This window comes from Exophiala dermatitidis, assembly GCF_000230625.1.
Source record: "Exophiala dermatitidis NIH/UT8656 unplaced genomic scaffold supercont1.6, whole genome shotgun sequence".
Classification (NCBI taxonomy): Eukaryota; Fungi; Ascomycota; class Eurotiomycetes; order Chaetothyriales; family Herpotrichiellaceae; genus Exophiala; species Exophiala dermatitidis.
The window spans coordinates 2,774,555-2,799,194 of NW_008751651.1; the positions used below are offsets into that span (position 1 = coordinate 2,774,555).

A 24,640-nucleotide genomic window follows, 5' to 3' on the forward strand; every position below is an offset into this window, starting at 1 on the left:
AGTGTAAGTGGTCCTACATGAAGTGCAGATACCTAGGTATGCATATTCGACTGTGTTGGAGGAGAAAGACATGACATTCTCGGACAGCCGTTCACCCATTCGAGGCAATTGATGTCTAGCATTTCACCATTCCAGACAGGTGCAAGTGACGGTACCATTGATTAGCTGGTTTTGGGAGGATGCCACGGCACACGTTGTCGAGTAGCATAGCAAATTGGCATACTGGCGACAGGCACGATAATGAGATCGATCAGGCATGGCTGGCTGTCAAGGTCAAGGAATAGCATGGGGTATTGCCGTCCCTTCATAACATCTTCACACATAATGAATTCCTCAGTGGTGCAACTACTATGGATATATGCCGGCTATATCGCAGATACGCCGCAGCCGATCAAACATGGATAATCCTGCGCTGCACCTGGAAACAAGGTACGTAGAATGCAATGGTGCGACGTACACAATATAATAACCTTCACCTCGCAATGATATCAGGTATGCAAATGTACAGCTACAATAATTGCTGGTGTACATTGTGCATTGTGCAGCTGGAGCGGGTTTGCCTCCAGCCAGCAAAATCTGAAAATCTGAAGCTGGGGCGGAAGCGGCGAGAACACGTGCCCGGGCTCTGGCCAGCGCTTGGCACCGCGATAGGTTTGACCCAACAATGTCGTCGATTCAGAGCCAATTACCAGTGCACGTGGGTGGGTCTTGAGTGTCCTAATCCAACCTCGTCGACGAATTTTCCACTCGGCAGGAGCGAGACTTGGATTTCTGAGCTCATCGTTGGCTGGAGCAAATATCGACCACCCACTCGTCGGCAACGCTGCGATGGAACTGCTCGCCATCCGCGTTACTTTCCACTGTCCACTGCGAGAAATAATGCTATCTCCGTCGGCCTCGAGTGGAAGGACAAGGCGAGGAGCCTTTCAGGTTTGTCCATCCGGATTCTCGCCCTGCAGATCGCCCGCCCGACCCCATAGCAGAGTCTTCCCTGGATGGATCCAGCTCCATCCTTTGGTCCCTGGCCGGAGTCCGTTCGGGGGGTCCCAGGTCGGTGCAGAGCTTGTTCCCTCGCACAATCTTTATGTCGCTTCTCCTACTTCTCCAGATGTATGACCTGTTTCAGACCCTTTCTTCCAAAGTAAAGCTCCTCTCATCATCGCTCCTGCTCAGGTTGTTGAGAGAGGAAGACGTCGAATTTCTCGATATCAGAGCCTGTCCTGGTGTTCCTCATCAGAGCCTCCTCTGTTACGTCAACATCCGTCTTTCTTACTCGTTCCTCCTTGCATTCATTCTTGTATACTACCTAGCTACCTTCATCGGTTCATAAAGCTAGGCTGACGAACTCTCTCTGCCTGCTACCCTCCTCTCTGGCGAGTTCAGCACATAACAAGACATCGCAGCCGACGAGATCATCATCTTGCAGCATCGACATCGACATTTTCACGTTCCGGTGGCATTGACTACCAATAACAAGGGCACGCGAGCTGCCGGCCGTCATCTCTTACGGTCGCTTGTCAGCGAATCAGCTGGGGGCCCTTGATCTCGTGGCTACACCCAAGCTTTGTTTGGTCTCTCTCGACCTTTCCTGTCCGGTGCCACCTACACGGGAGGCGTTCTGATCAGAAGTCGTTGTACATACGACCCCTGCTTCCGATCCGCTACATCCGACTATCAAGCACTTTATAGTTGGAGTTGGTCGTTGCTTAGCTCTCCGCCGTCGACCCCTACCATCACCGACTCGCTTGTTCGCCTTGGCTGACATAGGGAGTTTTCCTTCTTATTGTCACTGACGACATCTCCCTCTTATACAAAGCTCGACCGATCTGCTTCGACTGTCACCAAGGAGTCGTTGCACTTCTCCATCTCCAACCAAAACCCCGGCTCGGTCACCATCTGCCGTTGCTTCTTCTGTCTTTGCACAGTCCATTTGACAACATGTCCTACGACGGGCCAGTGATCGACTACGGGCCGAACCCCCCTCACGGGCCAGATGTCACGGGCCATCATCCTCCTTTCGAATATGCTGATTTTGACATGACCCATGCCGAAAAGGAAGTCTTTCGACAGATCCTGAAGCCCGACGACAGTTACGATGAAAATGGCGTCTACTGGGCCGACTTGCCCTGGCTTCAGCGAGCCAGATTCGTCAGCAGAGTCAACCGCGAAGAAACGAGACGGGAGTTTCGGGCTTTCTGGCGAATGTTCAAAAAGGACCCTCTAGCTCCCGTTAGCTTCTACTTCCGAAACATGGTTCTTCCTGGTGCCGGCCTTGGTCTCGAAGGATACGTGCTTTTCTCGATCGGCAATCTGAAGCCTCTGTTCCAAAAGGGATTCGCCGAATGCTGGAACTCACAGACCATTTGCAACCCGACCTGGATCAAGGCTGTCGACTACCTCGAAATCTGTGGTATCATTGTCGGTCAAATTCTCGTCGGCTTCATCGGCGACTGGATCGGCCGTCGGTGGGGTCTGATCCAAGATGCAACCATTATGTTTATCGGCCTGCTCATGTTGACTGCTTCATGGGGTGTCACTCAGAACGGCTGGGTCATCTGCTATGCTTGGTCGCTGTTTTTCTACGGTATCGGTGTTGGCGGCGAGTACCCCATGACTGCTACTTCAGGCATGGAGAACTCGGTTGGCTCCGGAAAGATTTCGACCAGGGAAGACCGTCTCCACCGGGGCCGCAAGGTTACCAGCGCGTTCTTGATGCAAGGTTGGGGTCAGTTCTTCAACCAAGTCATTCTCATCCTGCTGCTTTTGATCTTCCACCATGGTAGTGGCAATGCCCCTTATTCCAAGGTCGCAGTGCAATATACCTTCCGGGTTTCGTTCGCCATTCCCGCCGTCGGCACCTTGTGGCTGGTTTACTGGCGTACTTTCAAGGTCAAATCTGGCGCCAACAAACAGTTGCAGTACGCCAAAAAGAAGAACGCCGTGACTGGATATGACACAGAATCCTTGTCTCTCACCGTCCGCCACTTCGGTGGGCGTTTGATCGCCACCGCTGGGACCTGGTACATGAACGACATTTTCTTCTACGGCAACAAGTTGTTCCAGAGCGAATTCATCAAGGTCATCATGCCTCACAGCAACTCAATCATGCCCGGCTGGCTATACAACCTCATCAATGTCGGCGTGTCGCTCTGTGGGTATTATCTGGCCAGCTTCTTGATTGACAACAAACTTTATGGTCGCAAGCACATGCAAAGTGTTGGATTCCTGATGGATTTCATCCTCTTCATCGTCCCGGCGTTCAACTTCAAGCATTACACCTCGATTAACCACATCAAGGAGTTCCAGGCCATGTACTTCCTGTCCTCCTTCTTCAACCAGTTTGGCCCCAACTCTGTCACCTTCATTGCCGCCGCCGAAGTCTATCCCGTTGCCGTTCGAGCCACCGCTCACGGTTTCTCGGCCGCCGTGGGCAAACTCGGCGCCTTGACGGCTTCTGTTCTTTACAACTACATTGACACTCAGACCAAGTTTTATGTCGTCCCGTGGTTTGGCCTGGCGGGAGTGGTCCTCAATGTCCTCTTCATGCCCGACACAACCGGGTTGGATCTCAAGGAACAGGAGCGCCGCTGGGCGTACATCCGTTCCGGTCGCGAACACGAGTACCATGGGATTGCCATTCATCCCAAACACTTGAGTTTGTGGGAGCGCATGCGGGGTGTTGGCAAGCACTACGATCCCGAGCTCGACTACCAGAAACGAATTGAGGAGATGCGGGCCGAGTGGGAGGAGCGCATGGCACAAAAGATTCAAGAGAAGCAACACGCCCACGATGAGCACGACGATGCTTTTGATGACGACTTCCATGAGAACGTCAGCTCCTACTTCAAGCGGTCCACTCGATCTCCTCTGATCCAGGGTGCCGAGAATGAAAAGATCCCTCCTCACGAAGGCCTGAAAGGTCAAAACGGTGAAGGCATCTGATTTGATTTCTTCGGAAGGGCTTTGGCCTCTGGGCCTTTCACCTTTGACGGGCGACGGGCGACTCATGCTGTCGCATGATGGACATTTTTTGAGGAGGATGTGTAAAGGTTCGATGGGTTACAAAGCGTCCCGCTTGGATAAGCGAAGAAGTACAGGGAGACGGCAAAAATCGGATGCAATGTGTGAGGTTGGAAGCGTGTCCAGCGATGATTAGATGACCTAGATTGTTCACGTTCAATGTTTAGCTTTATGATTTCAGCACGACCGACTCAGTCTCTGGTGATCAACAATACATAGAAAATAATGGGATCCTACATTACAGGCAATCGCACTATCTCTCATGGCTTTGTCCTGAATCAGGCCTTGCAGAATAGTCTTGTACGGTGCTTTGTGAGCCTGAGGCACCAGCTGAAGTTGTTTCAGTGTGCAGACTGAGGGCAACAGCACCAGGCATAAAAGCGGCGTCAAAGGAGCTTCCTTACTCGGCCAACGCTGCGCCGTACTGACGCGTGCATTGCGCTGCCTTACGGTCCCGTATTATTATGACTTCCCGGACCTCAGCCGCAGGAGATACTGACACTGGCCACTTGCTATGTACCACGGACAACTTGAACACTTCGACAACTACCTTGGATCTTCCCGAGTAATCCGCCGCCGATCACAACCTCTGACCAGCTCAACATTGTGAAAGATCGACCAGACACTCCCAATTTCTTCCAGACACGAGGTCAGCCTACCTCTACCACCCTCGTTAGTCCTAATCTTGGGTACTCTCGACCTGCGACCGCCATCATGGTGCTCGAGGCGACTATGATTGTGGTGGACAACAGCGAGGCGAGCAGGAATGGCGACTATCTGTAGGTCCAACTGTCCAAATCTGATGTGACCCTTTTCTTCCACCGCTAACCCGTCTGTCATGCAGCCCGAACAGATTCTCGGCGCAGTCTGAAGCCGTGTCACTCATTTTCAACGCAAAGACGTCAGCCAATCCGGAATCAGCGGTCGGACTGATGTCGATGGCCGGAACGGGGCCTACTGTGCTCACAACGCCGACGACCAACTACGGAGCATTGCTTTCCGGATTACATGACACCAAGATCAAGGGCCACATCCGATTAGGAACGGCCATCAGCGTGGCGATGCTGGCCCTCAAGCACCGGGCCAACAAGAGCCAGCGGCAACGGGTTGTGGTTTTGATATGCAGCGAGTTAGACCCCAAGTTCGGAGACAAAAATGACACGGAGAAGGAACTGGTCAAGCTGGCCAAGAAGTGCAAGAAGAACAATGTGTCGGTCGACTTTGTTGCTTTCGGCGACGCCCTCGAATCGAATACCAAGTCGATCCTGGAGAAGTTTATTGAGGCTGTTGGCGGCTCGTCCGGAGAAGGTAACCATCTGGCGGTCATCCCGCCTGGACCAGGTCTACTGAGTGATAGCCTCATCACCACTCCTATCATCAACATGGGCGGAGATGCTGGCCACGGAGGAAGCGGCATGGAAGGTGTCGAGACCGGCGGTGGCGAGGGCGCTGGTGGTGCGGCTGGATTCGAGTTCGGCGTCGATCCTTCGGCAGACCCGGAGCTGGCTATGGCTCTGCGCATGAGTATGGAGGAAGAGCAGAACAGACTGGAACGAGAACGCAGAGCTCGCGAGGAGCAAGAAAGACAGGCTGGTGACAGGATGGAGACCATCACGGAAGAGGGTCAGGGTCAACAGCAGCAGCAGCAGCAGTCTACGAACGGGGAAGCTCAAGGGAATAGCACCGACTCGAAACAACCGACGGTAGAGGACGACAAAAAGGAATGATGGGGCGGCTTGCTCGTCGCCTTGTATTAATATTAAGCTCTGAAGAAGCATGTCCAGGCCATGACTACCGCGGATGCCTTGTTCCGTCCTCAAGCCCCCGCGAGATCCGAACCAGATGGTCCTGTTCCTCATGCAAGTACTTTCTCTACGCTTTTATGGTGGTGTTCTTTTTCTGTGGCGCGTTTCTCCTTGTCCTATAGGAACTGCCACTGTGTAAGATGTTTAAGCATGCACGCCTCAGCCATCACAGTTTCCAACTTTGCATGGAACCACTATCTTCCACATGTGTTGATGACCTTCCTTACACCTGTTATATTATTTCCGTGTCCCTCTTACAACAATTTCTGGAGACAGGAAGCTCATGCCTCTTGAGCGAGATATCCAATCGACGTGTGACCATTCCGCCTCGAAATCATCCTTCGTTCCTCGGCTTTTATCTAGATCCCTTTTCTATCTTCACTGCGTGGGTAATAGTGATTCATTTCGCAATATCCAATTTGAAGCCTTCGGTGTCTGACTCAAACCATGCAACAAAATCTGGGGCCGCCTGACCGTACCGTACCAACTTAGTGAGATGGAGAGAGATAGAGAAAGACGCAACTCGGCTGCTGTCTTGCTTCCCGGCTGTGTGCTCCTAGTCCCACGAATTCAAGCATAATTTGGTTTGGTCCTCGTTAGAGGGTTTAGATCCAGCTCGTCCGCCAGGATAGAGACAGTGCTACCACCATGTCCCGTTGCAGTATATCTCTGCATCCATCTTGGCTCCAAAATCGATGCATATCCAGGCTCGCCCAGTAGCTGTTGCGAAGCGGCCTTCCCAGGTGCCTGTCTGTGGTTGCAGTTTTGTCTTCTTGACGATTTTGACCCAAGTTCGGCGTCTGTGCAGTGTGATATGGTATGATATCGCTCGCACGTTGTCCCTTTGGGCGCAGAATCGCATCTACCTGCTTCAGGTAGTTACCGTAGGTGGGCAGGTAGGTGACCAGATATCTCATAGTAGTATCCTTTTCATTCCGTTTCTCGCGCTCATTTCGTTTCGTTTCGTTTCGTTTCGGTTCGGTTCGTGTCATTCCAACATCGTCAAGATCCAAGCCAACATTATGCTCACTTTCTCTTCATCTCGAACCACCACCTCCGGCAGCGCCTATACCAATAATGCGCTCTTCCCGACTGCGCACGATGCGCGCCTTATCTCCCGGCAGAGGCTTCAACTCGTCATTGGGATCGACGACTCCGACTCCTCCTGATGTTGCTCTGCTGCTGCCTCTTGCTTCGCCTGGCCGCTGTTGTTCCTGTTGTTGTTGTTGTTGTTGTTGTTCATTGCGGAACAGTCCGTCCGGGTCTTCGCCCGTCTTGAGATACTTGGCGTACGCGAGGCGGCGGAGATATGCTTCTTCGAAGGATGCGATGTCTTCGGAGGTGATGGTGATGGCGGTGGGGTTGCGGCGGAGCATGGTTGGGGACCCTGAGTAGGTACTGCTGTTGCTGCTGCTGCTGCTGTTGTTGTTGACGCTGATATGTTTGAGGTAGGGAGGTGGTGCTGTAGGAGCGGGAGCCGTACGTAGAGTCAAGAGAGCAGAGGCAGAAGATGAAAATAATAATGCTTGATTTAAAAAATAGTAGGGACTGGCTCGGTCGTGTTGAGATGTAGTGGTACCTGGTGGTGAATGAGGGAACAGAAGCACATTGATGAGTGACTGGCGAGTTCAGGATCTTGATTATTTTATTGGTTCCGCTCCGGTCCCGAGGGCGGATTTTGTTTACAAATTCAATGAATGTACAACAACGTCAGCACTGCAAGTAACAGGCACAATTTGAATATGAGCGGCACGAGACATTGAATGAAATGGTGAAGATACATTTAAATACAATCGAAATCGCAGGACTCCAATCATTTGCAATCTTCCATGATTGCTGTCAAGGTAAGGTACGCGGAGGACCGAAAGCTGAAGCTCTAGGTTCTCTGATACTATCACTTCATCCGAACCTCTTAGGCAGTCCTCTCGATTTATAATCTCCATTGCGGGTGTTGGCATCATGGACTGCCGAGACCTTGCCAGCCTCCAAAGCTCGAATCACCCCTTCGCGCCTCGTTATGCCTTCGGGTGAATGTTGAGGGATCTGGCCCTTGATGGTGACACGCGTTCCTTTCCGCAGGAGCGGCGCATAGTCATGAGTGGCGCGGTGAGTAACAGCACTAGTTGTACAAAGTTAGCAAAGTCTCCAGCTCAAGACGGTGTCGAACGAAAGAACCAATACCGGTTGTCCCACAAAGCCGCCGAGTTCTTCTCCCATTTGAATCGGACCGTGTGGTCCTGGGCAGTGTGGATATGTGTGAAGAGCAGTTCCAGAAGTTTGTCCGACTCGTAACGTTTCAGGCCGTCAATTCGATCCACGAAACCGGAATTCAGGTTCAACACCTGGTAGCCAGTGACTGGATGTGTCCGCACCACGGGATGAAGCGTCTCTACCGGTCTTTCTGGAAGTTGTTTGCCCCAGAAGTTTGTCACCGAGTCGTAGACAAGCTATTGAAATGTGAGTACTCGGAAAGACACGATCGGGAAAATAGAAGATTATGGGAACATACACCTGATGTGTGCCATGCACTCAGCCCGTCCAGAAAGGTTCGCAAAGGCTTGGACAATGTCTCGTACGTCCCGTAACCCGAGATCCTGGGATTGCGTTAGTCTGAAGGGCCACTTTTTGACGATCCATATCCGCCTTCTTGATTAACGTACCAAGCTGTGTCGCCACCAGTTGGAGGCAGAGTGTCGATCTTCAAGAGTGAGAAAGACGGAGGATTCGCCTGAAAGCTACTGTCCGCGTGGAAGTCGGCGAACGGCCACTTGAAGTGGACATAGACACCTCGATAATCCCTTGGGAAATACGGTCAGCAGGGCGTTGAGCGGAAACCGACTCACCAGCGTCTTACTCTTCCTGTTCCTGGATGGTGTGGGTCTTGGGTTTTGTATTCTCTGGATCGACCCCTTCTTCAGGAACACCTAGGCCATTGTCAGCACGACTTTCTCATTCAAGGCTGATGCAAGGCTACCATAGTAGTCGAACAGCTTTCGCTGCTCTTCGGGCGTGATGTCTTGATCACGGAAGAAGACTACCCCACGATGTGCAACCAGCAACGCCAGCTCATCCTTTTGCGCATCCGTCAATGCATTCAGCTGGATCCCAGTGATCAATGTCCCCAGCGACGGAGTCAGGTCCACACGCTGTACCTCGGAACCCGAGAACAGATTCGGCAGATTCGGGTTTGCGAAGAGAGCCCGGTCTTTGGGAACCGCTACAGGCTTGCGAATGCCTTTTGGAGGGATGTGATCTCCATATGGTCGTAAAGGCAATGCCCGTTGGTGAAGGGCCGGGACTTCCGGGGTGTCGGGATAAACGACATCGGTTGGTTTGATATCGCTGTATGTCTCGACCCTCTCACCATTGACACTGAGATTTGGCTCGGGCAACTGCTGTCCTGATGCGACTGAGGCGTCTCCCATTTTGCAGGTACTGTTTACAGCACAGTTCAAACCCAGCTCTTGGTGTCTGTACACCACAAACGACGTGTTCGATTCCAGTCGAGAGGAGGATCATCTACGTTATAACAGCCACGACCATCGGGCAATTTGCCGACCAAGGCAGCCGGACAACTTGTTGCAGAAATGGCGTGCTTTGGATCCCGTCGCTTTGAAACTAGCCTGGCTGGACCTCACGGATCCGAGGAGAGAGTTGTTCATGTCGCCATCCGAAAACCCTACCCATCCCACGTGGCTGGGAACCCGGCATTTCGAAAGTACCTAGGTACCGTGTCCATGGCTACTGCCAAAATCGCGGTGCTGCATAATCAATCCCAATGTTTGTACGGAACGTGGGAGTTGAATCCCCACAAGTATCACTAATAGCCTTGTCCTATTGGTGGTGGACAGCAGCATTCCCGAAAGCGTAATGCCTGATTGAGCGGGACCCGCTCAAGTGCGTGCCCTTGGCCTGGCTGACGCGATCCTGGTACATGCGCAATATCAACATGATTCGTGTATCAAGGGCAATCGTGATTAAGGGGTATCTTGCGTGCTTGAATAGCACGTTCTCGAGCGGTCAACATTCCGACATTTGAGGCATACTGCGACAATGTTGGAAGCCATGCAGTCTGGGCGCAAGCCTTCCGGCGCAGGTACAGGCGAACCAGCGGGCTGGTGTCGCCGAAAAATACATATATTGCTAGTGTTCATTGATCACTTTCTGTCTCTCATTATGTCGCAGATTTAGCAGCTTCACCATCACCGCTGGAGAGACATAGGCGCTGCCGAAAGCCTCTTCGACGTGCAAAGTCCAAGCAATCCAGACAAGACATGTCTATCCCAGCCGACCAAATCCTCGAGGGTGCGGCCGTCAAGGCCTACGCCCATGACACCGTGCTCGACGATGAAGACTCCAGGTCGACATCGCCTGTCCCGCCTGCCCATGTTCCATGGTTCCGGTCGACGAGGTTCCAAGCCGCCGTGCTTGCGGGAGTGTTCTTCTGCGGGCCTGGGATGTATGGATCACTGAATGCCTTGGGCGCCGGCGGCCTTCGCACACCGACCTTGGTGAACATCACCAGCGGAATGTCCTACGGCATGAACTTTGTTTTCGCTTTTCTGACCGGAGTGTTGGTCAATATCTTTGGCGAGCGAATCGTTCTTAGTGTCGGAGTCGTGGGCTTTGGCCTGTATGCAGCAGCGTTATACAGCAACAGTCGATACGGCACAATATGGGCCATGTATGCCACGTCTGCGCTCCAGGGCTTCACGACTGCAATCCTATGGTATGTCTACGTCTACACTGTGAAGTGTGCCACGACGCAAGTTCCTGGAGTGGACTGACAATTGCAAAAGGGTCGTGCAAGCAGCCATCATGCTGGCATATCCGGAACCCGAGTTTAGAGGTCGTTTCAGTGAGTGACTGTGTATCATAGCCTAGCTGTCAGAACTATAACTGATCTGTTTGTGACTTCTAGTTGCCATCTGGTACGGTTCGATTTCCGTGGGCCAGCTGGTCGGCGGCACCATCTCCCTGGCCCTGAATGTGACCAACGACAAGGCCGGAAAAGTATCTACAGGTGCGTGCCGTGGCAGTGCTGTCCATCCAAATCCAATCGAGACAACGTGCTGATTTGATTCTCTCTCTAGTGACTTATATTCCTCTGATTGCGTTGGCGTGTCTTGGTCCCTTCATCGCACTCTTGCTATCACCTCCGGACAAAGTGGTGCGGCGAGATGGACGAGCTGTGAAAAAGAGCAAGCAACCAAGTGCGTGGCAAGAGCTGAAAAGGGTATTTTCGGCTTTTCAACGACGAGAGGCAAGTTTTGCAACAAATCCAATTTACAGTACACAGTCACACCGTACTAACTTTTTGTCGGTCTAGATGGTTCTTCTGCTCCCCCTGATCATCTTCTCCCAATGGTTTCTATCGTACAACAGCACGTTCACGGCCGTGTACCATTCCGTCCGTGGACGAGCCTTGATCGCATTCCTCAACCCCATCGTTGGCGTTCTCGGCACATTGGTGGCCGGGTGGTTCTTGGACACGGGCAGATTTAGACGATCGCAAAAGTTTCGCTGGGCCTATTATTCGTTGTACATTGCATTCACCGCCGTCTGGGTCTGGGCGACCGTGGTGCAATGGTGGTATTCGAAGACGAACCCCAAGGGTTTGGACTGGAAGCAGGGCGAATACTATGCAAGTGCATTGTGGATCTTGGCTTTCTCGTGGGTCTTTACCTTTTTCTTTCCCCCTTTCTTTTGGACCACTCAAAACAGGGCTGACGTTGGGCTGGCGCGCAGGTTTGTCGACCACGGCTTCCAAGTCTTCATGTATGCTCTTGTGGGCACTTTGACAGACGACATTGACGAACTTGCGCGATACACGGGTATGTTGAAGGCTGTCAATACCGGAGGCGCGGCGCTGGGTTATGCCGTTCAGGTCAAATGGAGTATGATGGGCGCCGAATGTATTTTGTAAGTTCAGGCCGACAGCAAAGCTCACTTCTTGCTGTGTGGTTTTGCTGACATATGTTCTGCTGTTTAGGTTGGTGCTTTGGGCTATCCAAATCGTTCCAACATGGTTTGTCGTGCGTGAAGTCAAGGACGAGCACGAGCATCGATGGTCCCAGAAGACAACGACTGGAGAAGACACTCCTGTCGAGAAGGATGCTGTTGTGCCCAAGTAGAGTCTGGCTGTACGTATGTTCTGGACGACTCGGGAAACATGGCCGAATGGCATAGACCACTAGCTAGATGGAAAGGACGGCAGCAGCGTGCCAGCTTTGGGGGAGCGGACGACAAATATAGAGGTTGGAATCTATCGACTTCTGATTTCCTAGTTGCTATCAGTATTGATATCGGGCCGGTCGTTCAGGACAGTGGAACGTGACCCTTGCCCGGCATCATGCAGTGGCCAACACCTCCATGCATGTACTACCAGTGGACGAGATTACCGTAGAGAAAGGGGAAGAAGCGCATATTGAACTTCAATCTCGATTTGCTGCACCATTGGCATGGGACGCGGGCCAAGAAGGACAGGGCAGGGCAGGTTTCCAACCGCCATGATTGGGCACGACGTTCCACGGAGAAATCGAGACCTCGCTGACCAGAACCACGGTAAATCAAAACATAGCAGTAGAGCTCTAGGTTAGAACAAAAGCGCTATAGCTGAAAGAGAACTGCAACTGTACAATGTTGTAGATGGTAACGAAAGAGTTCCCCACAACTGCTGAGAATCATCTCGGGCACCACGGACGATCCTGAGCTCGCGCAAGGTTGCCTGATTCATGCTCAGTGGTGATCTGACGGGTGTTGGAGATGGAAACAATTTAACGGGCGGTCCAGGGTAGTCTGAGTCGAGCATAGACGGTGTGGTCGGCAGCAGGACATGGTACCAGACATGTACAACGGTAGACGGAAGGGACTCACAATGATCAGGTAGTATGGTGGTGGGTTCAGGGTTTCAATAACAGTGGATATCATACCTTATCCTTGATTTAAACGCCTGATCAGGGCCTCAAGAATCCTTTGCCGGTCTCGCTCATGTTTCACTGGATCCGAGGATTGCCGAGTTGCAGCGTAGTACTTGTACGAATGCTTGTAGCAACTCGGGGACCCGGTGGCACCTACAGTACATTGTAGGTGCAGTGGGTGGTGTTTGAACCGCCGTCAAGGTGAGCACGTGAGTCTTTTTGTCACACGCCACCCCGAGTTTCAGGAACAATGAATTTTCTCGCTGGATCTGGGCTTGACCCGAATAAGGGCCACCCACCAAAAAGGCCAGCCAGAATATGAGTCTGACCCGCATTCAAGATTGCTTTTTTCGCACTGCAGTCGAAGGAAAAAGGATGACCGGGTCAACGTATAAACAGTTTTTATGATTGGCGGCTTGAAGTTCGGAAAATCGATGGCTTCCGGAGCAGCCGAACTTGAAGTACAACTTGCTCCACAACCCACATGGAGACTCGGGAGGGTCAGCACTTTACGCCCCAACTCAACCAATTACAAAATAGCTTCCTTCGCAACAGGACCACAGTGGTGGCACTCGCTCCGAATTCGTCAAGGAAACACGCGCGATGTTCCAAAAGTTTATGGGGACGGTCTGTTATTTTGTAAAAGGCGTATTATCTGTACCTAGTACCTAGTAAGTATCAGGAGACTATCCTTACACTGGATGCATACATGTTAAGAGTCTCGTGGCTGTTGCTTTTTGTCTAAGCAAGTCCATCTATATCCGAGAACCTTGTATAGAGTATAGAACTGACTGCCGTCGATAGCTCATGCGATGTCCCTGATTATGCCGTAATATGCGACTCTCTCCGCTTCGGGTCGTTGGGCAGGACATCATCCTCGATGTAGTTCATTTGTTCTTCCTTGGCGTTGAGGTGGTGGAACAAGACCCAGATAAGGATTCCAACGCAGAAAGTTCCGACGCAGAGGCCGACATACATCCACATGATGGCGGGATCGTAGGCGGCAGGGACGAAGGCCTCGCCGATGGCCGAACCGAAAGCGTTGGTGAGCAGGAAGAGCGACTGCACGAACGACTTCATGCGCGGCGGGGCTTTGGTGTATGCATACTCATAGCCCGTTGCCGAAGCAAAAATCTCGGAAATACCGATCAACATATAAGCTGGCGTCTGGATGGCGATGTGGATGTCGTTACCCTGCGCTTTGCCGTTCACGATGGAAGCGTCGCAAAGAGGATGTTCGTAGCAGGGCCCGCGGATGTAGATCTCATGCTGGACAATGGCAGCGTACATCATAGCAAGCGACGCAATGGTGAAACCCGTGACAATACGGCTAATCGGCTTAAAGGCGATGCGCTTCTTGCGCAGCAGGGGATAGACCAGGCGATCCAAGATCGGAACGAAAACGATAATCGAGATGGGATCAAAGTTTTGCATCAGATCGTTGGGGATGCCGTGACCTCTCATCTGAAGGGCTTGGGTGACAAAGTTGTTGGAAAACTGGTTGTAGACGACCCAGTAGATGGGGTAGAGCGTAAAGACCTTGCATGCGGTGAGAGCACGCTTCAATTCTTCGACAAAGCCGTCTTCCCATGTGACGGTCTTGTTGACTCCCTTTGCGCGCAGCCATGACTGCTTCGGTGCATCCATGCTGCGGTGCTTGATCATCAACCCGATGGCTTTGAACGAGTCGCTGACAACGCTTCCCTCGGGCGGTCGGTCGACGTACATCTTGCGGCCGAGGACCAGAACACTGATACCGACTGCAAACATGCAGATACACAGAGTAAAAGCGGACCAGAAGCCAATATCTCGTTCCATATCTGTAACCAGTTAGCAAAGTTTCCTCGCCCTGGGGAAGAGGCCGAACTTACAAGGGGTGGCAAGAAGAGACAGGGCGCCGATGTTGATGGTCCAGTAGAAAATCATGTAGATTCGCTGGATGGTGACATAAGGGTCGATGACAACTCTTTCTCCCTTTTGGGTCACGGCAATCTCCATATGTCTCCTCGTGTATTGCTCAGCAATGAGAGGAGCCACGTTCGCCTTGATGCCTCCGGTACCAATGCCAGTGAGGAGGATCGAAGTGACATAGCCTCCAGTGCCAGCTCCATGATTCAAAGAGACGGGAATCGATGTAAGGACGAGGATGAGAAGACCGACAAAGTAGATACTTGCAGAGGACAGGATCGTCTTGTACTTTCCCAAGTACTGATCTGCGATGAATCCTCCCAGAAGAGGCGTCACATAGCACCAGAATGAATAGAATGTCGTCAAACCAGTTGCGCCCTGGTGACCCATGCCGAGACCACCGGGACCCAAGCTCCCATCCCTAGGATTTTGTACATAGTTTTGGAAGATACCCTGGCAACCATAGTAGGTGAATCGCTCGCAAAGCTCGATCACGGCAACCAGCCAGACCGAACGCGGGAGACTCTCGCCAACATGGCGCAGCGTTGTTTTCTCGTAGTCTGTAGGCTCGCCGCCAACCGGGGTCTCTACATTGCTCTCGCCCTTCTCAGGGATCGATTCGGGAGCAGTGCCTTCGGCCGTCGCAGGCAGGGGAGGCTTCTCTTGGACTTTTTCCGAGATTGCAGAGACTGCAGAGGCCCGTCTCGTTTGCTCGACCTCTGCATGGAGCCTGTAGCGAGTCGTGTCAGCATTGTCCTGCGAGCTCAGAGAGAATGAGAGCGTTCGTACTGTGTGAACTCAGAGTGGTGGTCTGCCATGGCTTGCTGTGCTGCAGATACACCGCGATTGCTGGAGAAGAGATGATGTCTCGGGAAGGAATGAGATCGTGCGACGGCAAACAAGGGCTTTTACATCTGACATTAGCGGTGCCATCGTGATGCAACGTCAGGCCACAGAGGCAATCGAGATATTGGACTAATTGATAACCATGTTACATCAAAGGACCCAGACGGTGTCCAGCAGGAGCCAGCTGGGAGCGGGCATCCCACGCCGCGGGCCAAATCAGGCCCAAATCGATGCTTCGATGGAGCCACCGACGCTTTAGCAGAAGCCGCTATTCGAGTTGCCTCAAGCTTTTCCTAGAAATTCTTGTGGCGATCCGAAGAAGCCAAGCTTTTCTCGGCGCCCTAAGTGGCGGAAAACCGCGTTTGCCGGTCGCTGGCCGGTGAAAGATGCCGTCAAGTGCCCGCAGCTGCGCAGTGCAACCCCAGACGGCGACCTTCAAACTTTCGGTCCTATCTCCTCGAATATCAAATCATCTCGCGAGACTGGTCCAGATAGTCGCTATCGCCATCGCGCTGGCTCTGCACCCCATCGCCATGCTGTATCACGCCCCCCTGCTAGTCACCTGTTCCTACCTAAATTACCACTGCACTGCATGGCACGGAGTCAAGCCCACAGCGGCCCCGGATTGGTGACTGGGGAGACCAGCAATCACGATCCACAATGTACCTCTGCCTCGCTTGCAACATTAGCCTATAATAAGACCAGTCTAGCTGCAAGAGTCCGGTCCTTTCGTTCCAGGTTGCTGGCGCGATAGCCCCCTCGAAAGGTGGTCTCTGAAGCCGAGCTATCCATGATTACCCATCACCGCGGCATGTCGATGGTAGGATCTAGGTTGTGATTCCCAGATTGCACCTCCTTTACAGAGAGACTTGACGTCAACCACTGCAGGTCAGCCACTGATCCATACAACCCAGGACAACTGTACGTTGTACACCACCGCCGACGAGTGATCTCTGCATGTTCCCGACCCCCTTGATCCTTCCTGCAGTTCGTTCCAATCCTGACCGATGATAACCGTCAAGCAAGCCGGTAAAGGTACACGGTGAAGTGGTTGAGCTGTATTAGGCCGGACATCGAGGTCGCTTCGGTGGTCAAGCACGCACCGTTCGTTGCAGATGATTGGTGCTGATTCTCTGGGTATTATGTGATCGGAGTTTCTCGAAAGAAAATAGGCGTCGCCGAAGAACAAACACGCCTGGTATCGAATGGCCTCTGTTGTCATCACAACCTGAATTAATGCCGTAGTCAAAAGACAGTGCCCGGAGCATGACTGGCGGCGACCGTTAAAATGGCGTCTTCGACATGGCCAATTGCGTGACGACCTGGTTACCTAAGACCGAACGATCGAAAAAATAACTACACCACTGGCATTGTATCTCATTTCTTATTGCTGCCACTGTCCTGGGAGTATTATGGTGGGTGTACGGTGTATCTTTGAGACTTCCAGAGATAGACCTGGCGGATTCTACAATCCAGAACCTGTGCCTCGGGCTGAAAGTAATTGCCTATAACTTGAAGATGCTCGGAGGATCTGCACTATCCCGACTGGCGGCGTATCGCCTCCGAACCTCAGGCTGTGTATGCGATGGATCCTAGGAGCAGACTAACCACCGGCCTAGGCTTCCGATGTGGATGATAAGGCGTCAGGCGACAGGGCAATACCAACAGATGTGCTTATCACCAACGAAACTTACCCAGGTATTCAGTCGCCAACATCGTTATGATCAATACAAAGCGGACACGGCAAGCGCCTTTACCTTCTCACTGGCAAGCAGACACGCCCTGTCAGCCATTGCAGTGGACCGAGGAAGGCGCTCGCAGAATTGCGACAAGGCCCGTATCCATTGCAAAGCAATACAACAGAATCTCATTCCTCTTCCACAACTATGACGATAATGCACAAGTCCTAAAACAGCCCGTCACCGCCCCTGCATTAGTTTCGCCAACATTATTGGCATCCTTATCTTCCTATTCACGCAGCTGCTCTAGACACAGCTCCAAATATTCGACCTCTCTGGCCGCATTTCCCGCATCTCCCATAGGAAGTGCCTCTTCCTCGAGCGAACGAATCCGTTTGCGTAGGACATACAACAATCACTCCGTGCAGTCACTTCGAGAGGGACCAACGGCCCTTGCAGGATCCGCCGTACTTTGGGCCCCATCACGGCAATGAAGTCCTGCCTCTTCATGCGTGCGCTTATTTATAAGTAGTGTCCCTCAACCCGTCATCTCAACAACGAACTCGACAAGCTAGGAACACCTGATGAGGCCCTCCGGCATTGAAGAGGGTCGTACGTATTGTATGGTCTTGAAGCGCACATCTTGGAGCGATTCGAACCACACCGACCAGTAGGTGAAAAGCAAGCCTTCAAACATTGGTAGATGGCGAAGCGCCAACAGCCGCCTTGTCTGCCGGTCGACAGGGCGAAGGAGATGGGAGTGGAGCAACACCTCTCCAGCGCGCCAGCGCCGCACGTGCTTCCTCCGCCCAGAGACGGAGCGCCGTGTCCCGTGCTCTCTCGGGAAGCAGTTTTCACAAGTGATGTGGACACGCCGATAAAATTCAAGCACCTGCCTCAGGAGGCACGGAGGCTTGTTCCAACCCAGGCAGCCCAATACCAACTGCTGTGGTAGTCGCGACAAGGCGATAGTAGTGGCCGCTCCCGACCAGACTTGTGCCCACGCGCTATCGATTGTCAAGATCTTCAATGCAGAGACGTAGCCAACACCGTTGACGGTGCTAGACCTAGTGGCCGGCATAATAGAGTCGTGTTAATCGACCGTCACAGAATGCTAGTACTTACCAGCTCAATATCAGATGCATCTAGAGCCCGTGACAGTATGCTTTGGTGCCATATCGTTGACCCTAATACCATCCGCTTGATGGCCAGCTTATCTGACCGGATCATGTCGTTGCCTGCTGCAAGATACAAAAGTGCAATTTGCAAGTGGTGATGACGATGATAGTTTTCGGCGCCTCAGGTAACAATAGGCTGGCTAGTCGAAGGGATGCGCGATGGATCCTCACCAGATCTGCTCTCCGAGACAGCAGGCGTAGTGCACTAGCACGATTGTTGTCTTGAGTCGGCGGCATTTTGCTCGATTCTCTTGAGTGTGAGCAACGCAGTGAATAATCTTTTATTGCAGTGGCGAAGCCGTTCAACGGAAAAAGCTGGGTAGATCCATCAGGACCGGGAGAGCGGCAACCACCCGGAGCGCCCTCATCGGCAAGTGTCTTAGCCATGCTGCTTTCACTGTATACAACATTGTACAGCCATATACACCGCTAACAGCCCGAAGATATAGCAGGAACCGACAGATATATGCTGACCAAGTAACCATTCACCTTTGGGCCCCTTCAATCCTATATCTGGTGTTTTTCTTGCCTAGCAGTCGGAATGGGACGGAACGGAAGTTCAGTTCGCGGCTGTGTTCGTGGAATGTGAGTGGACTGGAACTCGCTTTCCCGACGGCTGGGAGACGGACACTTGGTGGCGCCCGTTGGTGGACGATCGTTCGATGGTGGTTTGCCAATAGCGCGCCCTAGGGAGATGGTAAATTTGGCTTCTGGCACAACTGAGACCATGGCATTTTGGTCAGGCGAGGTCTCTGGTTGAGCACGAGCGTGGGCCGTGGGTACTTGTGACAAGACGCGTTTCCGTGTTAGTGTATCTCGCCTGTCCGCATCAGCGGCGCCCTAAGCCAACGCCCTCCATCAGTCACAAGGAAGAGGCATTCGGAGTCACAGCCGAACATCTGACGGCTGCCCAGGGATATGGACTGACTGCCAAAAAACGATATTATGCGGCTACGCCGGAGACAGAAAGCTGGAAAGGCTCGCGCATGGAATGTTGAGGAGGGCTCCCTATTAGGCCGTGTCTGTAGATCTTAAGCTGCGGGAAGCGTCAAGAGTGGGCTTGGAAACTGGATCCCGGCAGATTCTCTACCAAACCAAACCACAGGAACCGTCAACCAGGCAAAATACCTCCCGCAGCCTGCCGCTGGCGTGTCTTCTAGGTTTTTGTCACTCCCAGAGACCACTCAAGGACTGTACACAATCATGCCAGACGGTCATCTGGCACCTACTACTGCCAACGACCTAGATCCTCCTGAGGCACAATCATGAATATCATTATCCGTCCTGCGATTCTTATTCACCGTCCATTCTCTGACCCTGTTTCCGCCACTGGTCACAACCTTGGAGCAGATATGACCGCCTTGCCCTGTATCCTTAGTCACCGTCAACAATGAATACGCAATCTAGCCTTTCTCCCTTTGCATGTTTCTGACTTCTTGTACTATCGGACCGCCTTCCTCATCTGTCTGAGCGCGCTCCCAGCACGAATTACGACTCTCACTGTGGTACCAATCCACGTCTTTCCAATCATCTGGCGTGGTACAGGAGTGGTGCCCGACACCCTACTTGTGCTCCTCGAGTTTCGATGCCATGGTCATGAGAGATGGCCGGTCCTCTCCCACGTCAAGGTCACCCGTCGTCCCTATTGTTGACGGATGCAGCGATGTCGACGACGCACCCCGGAAACCATCGCACATCGATGTCCCCAAGTCTACAGTAACCACCGAAGTCGCCCTCGCCGCCCTTTCGACCCTTCCCACTCCACTCCTTGTTCTCTCCTCTCTCAAAACTGTTCTGCTTGCCAATTCGGCTGTGGGGAGATTGTTTGGAGTCAATCAAGATGAAGACCAGGTGTCAGCGACGGAACTGCTAAGAGGCCAGGCGCTTTCCCAGATTGGCGTTGATATGGTCTCGGAAGGTGTGCCTATCTGGGTGGACTGGGACAAATTCCTCGACAATCTTGCAGATGGTCTGCAACCAGACCGGAATCGCACCTCCCCAGGAACTGAACATGTGACCGAGACAGCAAGTGGTGAGACCACGCCGACAAGCTCAACATACTCGACCGGGGATTCCTCACCATTGCGAAACAGGGCACAGAAATGTGCGGACACGGTGGTCGACGTCGTTATCTCGTCCAACCACACGACTTCCCGGCAACAGAACCTGACTGAGAGGCAGAGGAACCCCCGAGGCGGGCGTGTCCAAGCAACATGCCGAATGATCATCAGTATCTGGATGCTGGATGGACAGCGCTTCTTCACATTGACCTTCACCAGTTCATCGCCACGCCCCTCCTCCAAGCATCACCCGCACCAGCAAGCAGCACATCGTAACCCTTCTTCAAACTCTACCCGCTCATCCCGTTCGTCTCGTTCATATACTCCTGCTTCTTCGGCTGCTACGTCGGCGGTTGTCACGCCCCGCGAAAATGCAAACCCAGCTGCATTCCCACCTACCCGTGCGCCTGGTAGCTGTGTGGCTTCACCCACAATGACGGACCTCCATAAGGTGGTCAAGATGAAGGAGGCGATGTTGAGCGCGATTGAGATCCCTCTAATCGCCATGTGGAGGGACGAAAGCGTGGTTTACCCCAATCTGGCAGCTCGCCGGCTCTTAGCTGTTGACACCGACCCAATGTCCGGAGAGTCTTACGACTTTATATCCAGGTTCCGTCCTTGGTCGACAGATTTCTCCCGTGAGCTTGAAGAAATCGACAATCCCATCATCGCTCTTTGCCGCAATCAACAGGCCTTTACTAGCTGGCAGATTGGTATGGTAAATGACCTCACTGGACAGAAATCCATATTCGATGTCAGCGGTCATCCCGTCTTCGACGAGAGATCTGGCGAGTTCCTCGCAGGTATGATCGCCTTTAAAGATGTCACTTTGTATACCGACAAGATTGCCCTGCAAATTGCTGAAAAGGAGGAGCAATTCCGTTTGATCTGTGATATGATGCCGCAGATGTGTTGGACAACCTCTCCTGAGGGCAAGATTGACTACTTTTCTAAGAGGTGGTATGAGTACACCGGACTCACCACTGCCCAGTCCCTGGGACATGGCTGGAAATTACCTTTTCACGAGGAAGATATGCCCGACACCCTGCGCAAATGGAAGCACTCCCTGGAGACCGGAGATGAATACAAGACTCAGTACCGGTGCAGGAGGTACGATGGCGAATGGCGGTGGATGCTGGGCCGTGCCCTACCGTTGCGAGATGCGAGATCAGGGAAGATATTGAAATGGTTCGGAAGCTGCACTGATATTCAAGATGTGGTTGACGCAAAGCTCGCGGGCCACAGAGACCGCCAGAACCTCAAAGACTTATTGAAACACTCTCATATGACCTTGTGGATTGTTGACCGACAAGAGAACGTCACGTTCTTCGAGGGCACCTTTCTCGCAGAGGATCAACTTCACGAGAACGCGATTGGAAAGTCCATTTACGACCTGCTGGCAAAACACCTTAATCCAGATTGTGTGGACTGTTTCCGTGACGCCGTCAAGCGTACTCTCAGTGGCGAATCTGATCTAGAAGTGTGTGAGAACGAGGTCAATTCACGGTGGTTTCGTTCCAAAATGGTTCCTCTCAAGGGTAAGCGTGGGCCGAATGGCGTGGAAGACGAGCACTACATTGGCGGTGTTATTGGAATCGCCACCGAAGTCACACAACTACGACATAAGGAGCAAGAAAACATCCAGCTACTGGCAAATGAACGAGCAGCCAAAGAGGCGAGTAAGATGAAGAGCAATTTTCTGGCCAACATGTCCCACGAAATCCGGACACCCATCGCAGGTGTACTCGGTATGTCCGACTTGCTCATGGATACGGCGTTGGACGAGGAACAGAGTGAGTTTGCTCAGAACATCCAACGGTCCGCCAATTCTCTCTTGACGGTAATCAACGATATTCTCGATTTCTCCAAGATCGAATCAGGTCGGCTCGACATTGAGGAGGTTCAGTTCAGCCTCAATGTTGTCCTTGAAGATGTATCCAAAATGCTCTTATATGCAGCCCAGCGGAAAGGCCTGGAATTCTGCAGCGACATTCGGCTTGGGTCTTCGCCCGATCTCGCTTTGCTCGGAGACCCCGGCCGTATTCGGCAGATTCTCACAAATCTGTTGACGAACAGCATCAAGTTTACATCTGACGGATATGTCAAATTGGGCGCTTGCATAACCAGCGAAACCTCTGATAGCATCACTGTTGAGTTCTCCGTTGAGGACAGCGGCATCGGTATCGAAGAGGAGGTCAAGAAGCGGCTGTTCAGCCCCTTCAGTCAAGCAGACTCCAGCACAGCGAGACGATTTGGCGGCACTGGCTTGGGCTTGACAATCTGCAAAAATCTTGTTGCTTTGATGCACGGGACTATCAGCCTCGAATCAAAGCTGGACGCCGGTACCAAGGCTACTTTCGTCATTCCCTTCAAGAAGCCTGAATATCAGAACACTGCCTCCCCGACCCTTCTAGATGTGGGGATGATGCCCGACAGACTGCAGTCCGAACTGTCTCTTTCCATGGGTACTTCCTCGAAAGAGGTGAAACGGAGGTCCCAGAGGCTCTCTCCACCTATCAAGCTGCCCAGTCCTCCGAGCGTGACGGGAGGCAGTTCCCCAGCTCTGGTGCCGTCCTCCGCCACTGAAACATCCATGTCTGATGTACAGCGAGGCCAATACCATATTCTTGTCGTTGAAGGTGCGTACATTCGCCCCTGGAATTCCCAGTGTATAGACTAATGAATTTAGACAACCCGGTCAATCAACAAATCGCTCTCAGGTTCATTAAAGCCCTGGGATTCTCCGCCAGTGCCGTCTGGAACGGGAAGGAGGCACTAGAGTACCTTCTGAAAGCCACCTCTTCAGACATGACCTCTGAACAAGCTCAGGCGTATCCGATGCCCTCCTTGATCCTGATGGATGTGCAAATGCCTGTCCTGGACGGGTACCGCACCACTCATATGATGAGATACCATGCACCCTTCACAAGCATCCCGGTTATTTCGAGGATTCCGGTTGTGGCAATGACTGCTTCTGCCATTCATGGCGATCGGGAAAAATGCGAAAAGGCCGGAATGGACGACTACATGGCGAAGCCGGTGAAGAGAACGCTGCTTGAACAAAAGATCATGAAGTGGATCTATACGGGTCGGGATAGCAATGCGAGCGACGAGAAGGCGGAAACGACCGCGGGTCCGTCGATACGGTCTACCACCCGAGCTTGCACCGACAATTCCTCGACTTGTACAGAGCATGACGCAATCATGTCCGCCCTTTTCAAGCTCGAGTCCGAACAACAAATCCAAGATGTCTCCAATGCCCCAAGTAGGGCTGCTGAGCCAGGAACCGGCTTTGCCGCCCGTCGTTCGAATCTGTCACGGAAGATCCTTGATACAGAAATTCCAGGCGCAGAGACGGAAGCCGATCGGGCAATGCGGCGGTCACAGGCAGAAGACAAAGCAAGAGATCTCCGCAATGCCAAGCTGATGTCTGCCACAGTTGCGGATCGTGCTGCGCGAAGTCACATTGCCCCAGCAGTTGTTGTAGGTGACAATTACCTGCTCGAGGCTCCGATTACGCGGGAAGGTGGCGCCTACCGTGGGGACACGTCGGAAGGAAAGAGTCCTTCCAGAATGGCATTGACAGAGGCCAACGTCTCCCTGCTCAATTACAGTCAGGACACGGACCATTGGGTGTTACGCACGCGCTCTAGAAGTGGCGAGACTGACGACCCGAACATCGGCGACATCCCTGGACCTCCGCCAGAAGGGGTCCTCGCGGTGGATGATCCTGATGAGGTTGGCGCCCATGCGGAAGCACTTGTCCAAGTGCTTTTGCAGCAAGCACATCATCAGAACGAGACTCCTGTTGCTCCGAAACATCCTGACGATGATACTGACAGATCACCGCGGACTAGCCGTCAAGAGATAGGCGGCCTGAGGCGAGACCACCGAAAAAGCAGCGACTGGAGCACGACCACCGCGAAGAGGCTCAATCCAGAATGAACATTTGGCATCCGAGGTCCTGCTCTTCTGATGTATGGGGAACAGCCTTCGCTCTGACATTGCATGATCACGACTCTTTGTGTTCTCGAAAAGCCCAGGACGAGTGTCAGGGGGCTACATGCTTTTCCTTACTTCCGCCTACTTCAAGTAGACGAAACAGGATGAGACACACGACCACGATACGACGGCTCTAGATGCATTTACGGCTGGTTGAAGAGGCCCCGACCAAACAGGGGGTGATTTTTGGACGTTTGTGCAGGGCATTGTGGTTACAGGGAA

At 52.6% G+C, this 24,640-nt stretch overlaps 9 protein-coding genes across 11 annotated transcripts; 4 read left to right on the forward strand and 5 right to left on the reverse strand.

Annotated features, from left to right (window-relative positions):
- Positions 1–1,938: 1,938 nt before the first annotated feature.
- HMPREF1120_07800 (MFS transporter, PHS family, inorganic phosphate transporter) lies at positions 1,939–3,942 on the forward strand (the record flags this gene model as incomplete). The annotated part of the gene is made up of 1 exon (XM_009162031.1): positions 1,939–3,942. The coding sequence occupies one exon, from the start codon at positions 1,939–1,941 to the stop codon at positions 3,940–3,942; it is 2,004 nt and encodes a 667-aa protein (XP_009160279.1).
- A 792-nt stretch (positions 3,943–4,734) lies between these two features.
- On the forward strand, positions 4,735–5,747 carry HMPREF1120_07801 (26S proteasome regulatory subunit N10; the record flags this gene model as incomplete). The annotated part of the gene is made up of 2 exons (XM_009162032.1): positions 4,735–4,799; positions 4,865–5,747. 2 exons carry the CDS (start codon positions 4,735–4,737, stop codon positions 5,745–5,747), a joined length of 948 nt encoding a protein of 315 aa, XP_009160280.1.
- A 1,115-nt stretch (positions 5,748–6,862) lies between these two features.
- On the reverse strand, positions 6,863–7,201 carry HMPREF1120_07802 (uncharacterized protein; the record flags this gene model as incomplete). The annotated part of the gene is made up of 1 exon (XM_009162033.1): positions 6,863–7,201. The coding sequence occupies one exon, from the start codon at positions 7,199–7,201 to the stop codon at positions 6,863–6,865; it is 339 nt and encodes a 112-aa protein (XP_009160281.1).
- A 523-nt stretch (positions 7,202–7,724) lies between these two features.
- On the reverse strand, positions 7,725–9,300 carry HMPREF1120_07803 (taurine dioxygenase; the record flags this gene model as incomplete). The annotated part of the gene is made up of 6 exons (XM_009162034.1): positions 8,800–9,300; positions 8,680–8,749; positions 8,486–8,623; positions 8,335–8,419; positions 8,001–8,272; positions 7,725–7,944 (listed from the first exon to the last, which is right to left on the reverse strand). The coding sequence occupies exons 1-6, from the start codon at positions 9,248–9,250 to the stop codon at positions 7,725–7,727; spliced, it is 1,236 nt and encodes a 411-aa protein (XP_009160282.1). The 5' UTR covers positions 9,251–9,300.
- A 799-nt stretch (positions 9,301–10,099) lies between these two features.
- HMPREF1120_07804 (uncharacterized protein) lies at positions 10,100–11,959 on the forward strand (the record flags this gene model as incomplete). Its single annotated transcript, XM_009162035.1, has 7 exons — positions 10,100–10,554; positions 10,625–10,683; positions 10,747–10,848; positions 10,919–11,061; positions 11,155–11,498; positions 11,574–11,747; positions 11,818–11,959. The coding sequence occupies 7 exons, from the start codon at positions 10,100–10,102 to the stop codon at positions 11,957–11,959; spliced, it is 1,419 nt and encodes a 472-aa protein (XP_009160283.1).
- HMPREF1120_07805 lies at positions 10,679–15,781 on the reverse strand. Of its 2 annotated transcripts, XM_009162037.1 has the most exons (4): positions 15,443–15,781; positions 14,617–15,383; positions 13,455–14,565; positions 10,679–13,406 (listed from the first exon to the last, which is right to left on the reverse strand). In XM_009162037.1, exons 1-3 carry the CDS (start codon positions 15,469–15,471, stop codon positions 13,568–13,570), a joined length of 1,794 nt encoding a protein of 597 aa, XP_009160285.1. In that variant the 5' UTR covers positions 15,472–15,781; the 3' UTR covers positions 10,679–13,406; positions 13,455–13,567. The 2 variants fall into 2 exon arrangements, with proteins under 2 accessions (XP_009160285.1, XP_009160284.1); XM_009162036.1 differs by having other exon boundaries at positions 10,679–14,565.
- A 33-nt stretch (positions 15,782–15,814) lies between these two features.
- On the reverse strand, positions 15,815–16,979 carry HMPREF1120_07806. 2 transcript variants are annotated; one of them, XM_009162038.1, is made up of 2 exons: positions 16,425–16,979; positions 15,815–16,381 (listed from the first exon to the last, which is right to left on the reverse strand). In XM_009162038.1, exons 1-2 carry the CDS (start codon positions 16,719–16,721, stop codon positions 16,301–16,303), a joined length of 378 nt encoding a protein of 125 aa, XP_009160286.1. In that variant the 5' UTR covers positions 16,722–16,979; the 3' UTR covers positions 15,815–16,300. The 2 variants fall into 2 exon arrangements, with proteins under 2 accessions (XP_009160286.1, XP_009160287.1); XM_009162039.1 differs by having other exon boundaries at positions 15,815–16,979.
- A 157-nt stretch (positions 16,980–17,136) lies between these two features.
- On the reverse strand, positions 17,137–19,364 carry HMPREF1120_07807 (uncharacterized protein). The gene has a single exon (XM_009162040.1). It carries the CDS (start codon positions 18,257–18,259, stop codon positions 17,750–17,752), a length of 510 nt encoding a protein of 169 aa, XP_009160288.1. The 5' UTR covers positions 18,260–19,364; the 3' UTR covers positions 17,137–17,749.
- Positions 19,365–19,946: 582 nt separating this feature from the next.
- On the forward strand, positions 19,947–24,361 carry HMPREF1120_07808 (hpt sensor hybrid histidine kinase; the record flags this gene model as incomplete). The annotated part of the gene is made up of 2 exons (XM_009162041.1): positions 19,947–23,055; positions 23,106–24,361. 2 exons carry the CDS (start codon positions 19,947–19,949, stop codon positions 24,359–24,361), a joined length of 4,365 nt encoding a protein of 1,454 aa, XP_009160289.1.
- Between the last annotated feature and the right edge of the window lie 279 nt (positions 24,362–24,640).